This window comes from Rhincodon typus, unplaced genomic scaffold (assembly GCF_021869965.1).
Source record: "Rhincodon typus isolate 14 unplaced genomic scaffold, sRhiTyp1.1 hic_rhity00003068, whole genome shotgun sequence".
In the NCBI taxonomy this organism is placed as follows: domain Eukaryota; kingdom Metazoa; phylum Chordata; class Chondrichthyes; order Orectolobiformes; family Rhincodontidae; genus Rhincodon; species Rhincodon typus.
The window spans coordinates 815-8,332 of NW_025968706.1; the positions used below are offsets into that span (position 1 = coordinate 815).

Consider the following 7,518-nt stretch of genomic DNA (forward strand, 5'->3'; position numbering starts at 1 on the left):
CATTTACCTTCTTCCCTGCCTGCTGCACCTGCAATGCTTATTTTCAGTGACTGGTGTACAAGGACACCCAGGTCTCCCTGCACCTCCCCCCTTTCCCAATCTCACCATTTCGATAATTCTCCTTCTTTTTTAAGCTCCCCAATGGGAACCACTCCCCTTTTACCACATTATACTGCATCTGCCATCTATCTGCCCACTCGGAGCAATGGACATATAACAGTAACTAAGACTCATCCCACGTGTGGAGCCATACTTTATAACACCTCTTGAGACAGAGAGGGAATTGGAAAACCCTATGTTTTTGTGGATTTATGTTCTCCCTCGCTTGAGTCACAGGCAGGGGTGGGGATTCCTTGCTCTTTCTACTTTTTTGAGCATTTTACTTCAAAGACTATCTATCTTTTTTTTTAAATTGTTAAGTGTGGAGCTGGAGGAACACAACGGGTTAGGCAGCATCAGGAGAGCAGGAAAGTTGACATTTCTGGTTGGGGAAGGGTCCTGACCCGAAACGTCAACTTTTCTGCTCCCTCTGCCTGGCCTGCTGTGTTCCTCCAGCTCCACACTGTTATCTCTGACTCCAGCATCTGCAGTTCTTACTATCTCTCTTTTTTTTTTTTTTGTTTTAAATTGTTGCTTGAAGTGGGGGCTGTTTTCTGGCTGCTGTGTAGTAACAGCCCAAAGATGAGCACGTTCGCCTCTGCCGAGTTAAACTCTTCCTGTTGGGTGATGGCACGAGGACCAGGCGCGACCACAAGCTAAAGGTTTGGTCCAAGAGATGCAGGTGAGAGTGTGGTGGTAACTGGTACCTTGCTGCCTATGAGGACAGTAGAAGTGGTGACCATCTCTCTAGTAGAGGCCAAATTGCTGCTTTTTTTTTTTAGGGAGGTGGGGAAAGAAGGAAGGTTAAAATGACTTTGACATATTGCTTGACGTGGTAACTATCCTTCAGTCAGCCCGCTGGTTCAAGAGAGATTTGAAGCATTTTGGTTGCTGTGAATTCTCAAAGGAGCAAGTGTCACAATCCTCTGGCCTGGCATGAATTGTTCCTCTTTGGTTTTTTTCTCTCCCTTGTTCCAGGTCTCTGGCATTGCACTTATCGTGGTCGGTATTGTGGTGCAGACCAAGTTGAATGGCTCCCTGCACATCACCAGTGTCGCTGCCTCTGGAGCTCCCATTGTCATCATTATCGTTGGGGTGGTCATCAACTTTGTCGCCTTCTTCGGCTGCTGTGGTGCCTGGAAGGAGAACTACTGCATGGTGACTACGGTAAGGGGCTCATCGGCACTGCTTAAACCATCCCCTCGGGCTGCAGCTCGGAACGTAGTCGGCTACTCTTCAATTTGGAGGGCTTTCTAATCGAGAACGTCAGTCCTGAGCAAGGGTCACTCAACTTGAAACACTAACTCTGATTTCTCTCCACAGGTGCTGCCAGACCTGCTGAGCTTTTCCAGCAATTTCTGTTTTTGTTTCACTTTTTTTTTCCTTTTTCCCAGCAATTCCCAAGCTATGATATGGTGCAGATTAGTGTTTACAGCTCTTTGTTTCTAACACGCTGATGTTTTTAATGTATGGGATTTTCAGCATCTGCAAAGCACTGGTTAGTTGGATCACTCTGAAGTTTCTCTGTTTCTCTGCCAGTGTTTGTGACGACTGGTTTGTGAGCTGAGTGGGTGGGTCACTGCTTTACCTGTATTCTCCATTTTTCTCTTTTTGAAGTTTGTATCTAGTTCTGTTTTTAAAAAGTGGAAGGAATGCATTTCTGTACACGTGAGCAATTTATCCTGGTAGCCATTGTTGGCTTGTTACTGTCCTGATTATCCAATTGAGCGTTTTGCAATAGAAACAGAAGTTGCTGGAAAAGCTCAGCAGGTCTGACAGCATCTGTGAAGAAAAAAGAAATCCGAGTTCTGAGGAAGGGTCACCGAACCCGAAACATTAACTCTGATTTTTCTTTTTCTTCACAGTTGCAGAAAGACCTGCTGAGCTTTTCCAGCAATTTGTTTTTGTTCCTGATTTTACAGCATCTGCATTTTTAAGGTTTTTATTAAGCATTTTGCAATGCTAGAGTAATAATGGAGGATTTCATTCAAGTTCTTGAATAAAAACAGTAGTTGCTGGAAAAGCTCAGCAGGTCTGGCAGCATCTGAAGAAAAATATCAGTTAATGTTTTGGGTCCAGTGACCCTTCCTCAGAACTGATTTACAGCACCTGCAGTTCTTTTGACTTTCATTAAGTGCTTGTTTTTTTTTCTCTTTTTAAAACACTTGTGTGTGCACTGCTAATGTCGCTGGTGTAAGACCAGAATGTATAACGCATCCACCTTTTTGTTTTTTGAGAAGGTGGTGGCAAGCTGTTGCTTCGAACTGCTGTAGCCTGTTTGTTACAGACAGGGCTCCTTGCTGTTGGGGAAGGAATTCTGTTATTTTTCACAAGGTTACAAGTCCTGGAACTGCAACAAGATTTCAAGTCAGGATGGAGTGGCTTGGAGGGGGAATCTTTCAGGTGATGGTGGTCCCATGTATCTGCTCCCCTTGTCCTTCTTGTTGGTAGAGATCACCAGGTGCTTTCTAAGGAGGGTTGGCTAGCAGCTGTAGCCCATCTTGTAAATCAGACCCACTGCTGTCAATGGTGAAGGTAGTGGGTGGAATGCCAATAAATTGGATGCTTTGTCCTGGATGGTGTCGAGCTGCTTTGTTGGAGCTGCACCCATCCAGGCAAATGGGGAGTATTCCATCACGCTTGTGAATTGTGCCTTTTGGACAGGCTTTGGGGAGTCAGGAGCGGAGTTACTCGCTGCAGTATTCCTAGCCTCTGACCTGCTTTCGTAGCTGTTGTTTGTGGTGAGTCCAGTTCACTTTTTCTGGTCAATGATGATTACCACGTTTGGCAATGAGTAATGACTGTGAATGTCAAGGCAAGATGGTTAGATTTTTATCTTGTTGGAGATGGTCATTTGCCATTTGGTCTCAATATCCTTTTCATGCCACATTTCAGCCCAAGCCTGATATGGGAGCATGTAGGGCTTTGCTTTTTGCTCTCACTCTCGCTCGTTGCAAGACCTGCACAGATGTGATGTACAACTCCGAATATGGTATCGTTTAAACCCTATGTATATGTCTCTCCCGGCCACTACGCTGAAAATAATGTGAAGGAGGGAACACAGCAGGCCAGGTAGCATTGGAGGAGCAGGAAAGCTGATGCTTTTGGTCAGGACCCTTCTTCAGAATGAAGGATGGTTGAGTAGAGCAGGCATAAAATGCAAAGGCTGCTGACTAGTCAGGAGACTGTGAATAGTGGTGAGCGGCAAATTGATGACCAGCTTTGATGGTTTGGAAGTGTTGTCCAGGATTCTGAGCATTTGAAGAGGCTTTAAATTTGCTCGATTTGTGATACCAACCAATCTTCTAGAATGAGCACTATTGCTTCTTGGGTGTGATGAAAGTTTTTAATTGGGTGTAGGTCTAAGTTGGGTTGAGATGGACAAAAAGGAGAGGAAATCTTGACCCACAACTTCTCTTTTTAGCTGCCTCTGCATTGCAAGAGGTAACTGCCTACAATGTTCCTCTCTCAGTCTATAATGTAACTGTAATTGTTTGTCTCCCCACAATTTTTTAGCATTTGATTAAGGAACCAATTTCCAGAGTATTCAGCTGGTGAAACTAGCTTGTCCTTTTTCTGTTTATTTTTTTAGTTTGCAGTTCTGCTGATCCTGATTTTCATTGTGGAAATTGCTGCTGCCATTGCTGGTTACATCTTCAAGGATCAGGTGAGTCATGCATTGGCCTAAAGTACACGGATGTTTCTGTGAAGTGGAGCTGCTCTTTGAATGAGAGGTCGGATTGTGTGTGCGCGCCATCCAGCTCCCTTGATGCTCCGTGTGGGTGAATGGATTTTCTTCACGTTTTGTAAGTGCTTCCCCAAGATAATTCTGCTCCAAAGGTGTTTTTTTAATTGACTTTTTTGTAGTAATTGAGCATGACTTAATCAGACATGGTCTGTGTGCCCTCGTGAAAATTTGGCAAACTTGAGCTTGGCACGATGACCGGGTTTGATCAGCCTTTTCTTAAAAGGCCATTCCTTTTAACTCTGCATGAGAAATGCACGTTTCAAAGTATTGGTGTCCAGTTAGCTTGAACTTCCATCTTGTAGCATCCTTTTTGACTAAAACAGCCATTTTTTTTCAAATTCTTCTTACTATCTGGACATTAACAAGGCCGACCTGTGATCGACATTAACTTTAGCACTTAACTGTTTGTAGTTTTGGGGGTGGAGGAGGGAGTGAGATTGGAAATGAAGGAGAGCTCGTATAGTTGACTTTTGTTCCCCCCTACTCTCTCTTTATTCCCGCTTTGAGGTCTTGCAGTGTAGTGGATAGAGTTTGAATTCCATTCCAGGACGTCACAGCTAAACCAGGTGTAAATCCTTCTAACACCCCTGTCCCTGACAGGCAGTAACAGTTGGAGAGATTCCTGTTCAGCTGTGTGATTGGGGGAGGTGGGGACAGAATTGGTGTCTTGATTTTGATTGTGTAACCTGTCCAAGCAGCTCCTACTTTTTAATGTTGCGAATAAAAGCTGTATCGTGGATGATTTTCAGCAGATTTTTTGTAACTTCTCGCAAAAGTTGGCTGGCATCAGTCTCTCTCTCTATATAGACACACACACGATTTGTTTCTATTGAGAAATGAATTGCATAAGGAAATCCTAGGGGATCGATCTCTCGTTCATTCTTGTTTCCATTGAGCGCGTGATCTCCTTGTGTACAGAGCCATTAGATCGTTGTTCAGTGCCTGTTGTAAATACCTGAAGTTCGGCGAGATTGCACCATGTTTGTGTATTTTTAAGGCTTTTGATTGATTTTTGCAAATTTATCTTCCTTCAATGACAGATTCGTGGGGTCCTTGAGAGGACACTTAATGAAACGATGATAAATTACAACAAAACAGGAAATACTGTTAACATCGATGAGTTGCAGAAGCAGGTGAGCTGGAAGCTCTCGATCCTCTTGACTTTTTAAATCTCAATAAAAGTAGAGGAGCAAACAGTGAAGGTTTTCGGGGTTCGATTCCACCCTCTGGTGACTGTGTGGAATTTGCACATTCTCCCCGTGTCTGCGTGGGTTTCCCTCTGGGTGCTCCAGTTTTCTCCCACGGTCCAAAGATGTGTAGGGTGGTTTGGCCGTGCTAAATTGCCTGTAGTGTTCGGGGATGGGTCTGGGTGGGATGTTCTGAGGGCTGATGTGGACTTTGGGCTAAAGGGCCTGCTTCCACGCTGTAGCAGTTCTCTGACTCTGACTCCAGTGAAACTGCTGTCTCGTTTTTCTGTGTTGGCTTTGCAGTAGTCAGCAGTCCCTTCCTTTTAGGATTTTCTACCGAAATTGCAGCTCTTGTGATGCCTAAAACTAGGCGTTTACTTTTTTTTTGTTTTAATGATTTGAAGGGGAGTGTGAAAACTTCCTATTTATTACTGGGCTGGGACTCTGCATTTAAATGCAGTGAGCTCAGGAGTACCAGATTGGTGCATTTGAATTTGTACGCATCCATGATTTTAGATCCCTGTCGCCCAATGCCCGGTTCCTCACTTGAATTTTTTTTGTTCTTTTTGTTTCAGTTTAACTGCTGTGGAAGTTTCTCCTACAGAGACTGGCTTCCGCTATTGAACCAGACAGTCCCAGATTCCTGTTGTAAAGACGAGTATCCTGGCTGCGGGAGCAATCCTACATCGAGCAATATTAACGAAGAGGTGAGTACCCATTTGTGACTTTTTTTTTTAATCTTTCAAATTAGTGCCTGTTGGGAATGGGAGGCCTTTGGAGGAGGGTGCAAGTGCCCCAGCTCCATAATTCCTGTTCAGCGGAGGTTGCTTGTAACTTGCCAGGTTTGTCCCAAATGACTGCCTAGTTTGTTGCTGTCACTGCCCTGGGGCAGTTTGGCACTTGACTGGCATCAACTTGATAGCAAGAAGAGCTTTTGCTAGTCATCAGAACATGCCTTGCTTCTAGCTGGTCACTATTTCGTGTGCATCTACACACACGCTGTAAAATGACCCCGCTCCCTTCTGTGACCTAACATGAAGGTAGACAATAAGAAGCGAAATGGGTGACAGAACCAAGTGAATATTTGGGCAGTGACGTGGATCTGGAACCTGGCACTAATCTGGAAAATGCAAGGTCACATCCTGTCCTAGCTTTTCTATTTTTCAGGTTTTTAAAGCTGGTCACCGAAAGTCAACATGAAGTTATTTTTTAAAAAACCCTGACTTGTTCACCTTCTGCCCATCCCCTTAAGGAAGGGGAAAACTGCTGTCGTTTAGCAGACAAACCTTTTCCCCTCCCACCAGAGATGTTGAGCCACTCCACTGCATCTAAGATGCTGGGGCATGAGCATTTGAGATGCCAGTGATGCCCACACCCTGAAGGCTTGTCCAACTACCTCCCTTTCTGCTTGTGCTCTAAACTTCCTATTCAGTCACTTGTGGGCTTGGCCAGACCTGGTGTGAGCTGGTGGTGGGATAGCCTTTAGATTCCAACATGCTATGCCAATGACTCTTCCCTTGGGCTAAATTTTATCACCTGCCTGGAGACCCAAGTGGTGCTGAAGCTGCCCTGCATTGCTACTGTGTGCTGTCCTCCTGTCAGGACCCTTTGGACAGAGCATTTTGTCTTGAGATTGGAAAGAAATCTTCTTTTTTCCCCAAAGTTGCCCTTGCATCACGAGTCAATTCAGGCTCACTTTGTGGTGTTACTTATTCTGCAGTCTTGCCATGAATTTGGTAACTTCCCTCTCAATACACCACTTTTTTTGGCTTTTCAGTAAGCTACTGTTTCACGGTTTGTGTTTTTATTTTAATTCCCCCTACTTTTATTTCCCACAGGGTTGCGTGAATGTTATTAACGCATGGCTCAAAAGAAACAGTCTGATTGTTGCAGGTGTGGCTCTTGGCATCGCCTTATTCCAGGTATAAAAAGACTCCATTCTATAGTTGGTGTGATGTGGATATAAAGTAAAATTTAACAGGCCATTTATAATAGGCGGTTTTCAGTTAGCTGCTTTGTTTGCACTTGCGCGAGGCCAATGATCTCTTGTGGCTTGGCTCAGTCAAAATGCAGCTGGTATACATGTTGTCCCACGTACCGTTCTGTTCACTATGCAATTACCTTCCCAGCGAGAGCCTATGAACGTACAAACAAGTAGGCTGCTCAGCCCTTCAAACCTGTTCCGCCATTCAATAAGATCATGGCTGATCTGGTCCTAACCTTAACCTTGCATCCCTGTATATCCCCCCAATTTAATCTTTCATCCTCCTAGGTTCAGAATCCATCTCCCTCTGCCTTCAAAATTATAGAAAGATTCTGCGTCCACTGCCTTTTGAGGAGGGGAATTCCAAAGAGACACGATCCTCTGAGGGGGAGGGGAAATGTTGTTTCTTCTGTCTTTAAATGGGCATCCTTATTTTTAAACCACAACCCCTTGTTTTAGAGCCTCCCAAAAAAGGAGACATCCTTTCCACATGAGATAAC

General features: G+C 44.5%; 1 protein-coding gene across 1 annotated transcript in view; it reads left to right on the top strand.

Moving 5' to 3' along the window:
- The first annotated feature begins 958 nt into the window (after positions 1–958).
- cd63 (CD63 molecule) overlaps positions 959–7,518 on the top strand; it is an 11,435-nt gene continuing 4,875 nt past the window's right edge. The window contains exons 1-5 of the mRNA XM_048593545.1: positions 959–1,266; positions 3,692–3,766; positions 4,888–4,980; positions 5,610–5,741; positions 6,873–6,956. Coding sequence (XP_048449502.1) covers positions 1,036–1,266; positions 3,692–3,766; positions 4,888–4,980; positions 5,610–5,741; positions 6,873–6,956 — 615 coding nt within the window. The 5' untranslated portion in view covers positions 959–1,035. The remainder of the gene's footprint in view (positions 1,267–3,691; positions 3,767–4,887; positions 4,981–5,609; positions 5,742–6,872; positions 6,957–7,518) is intronic.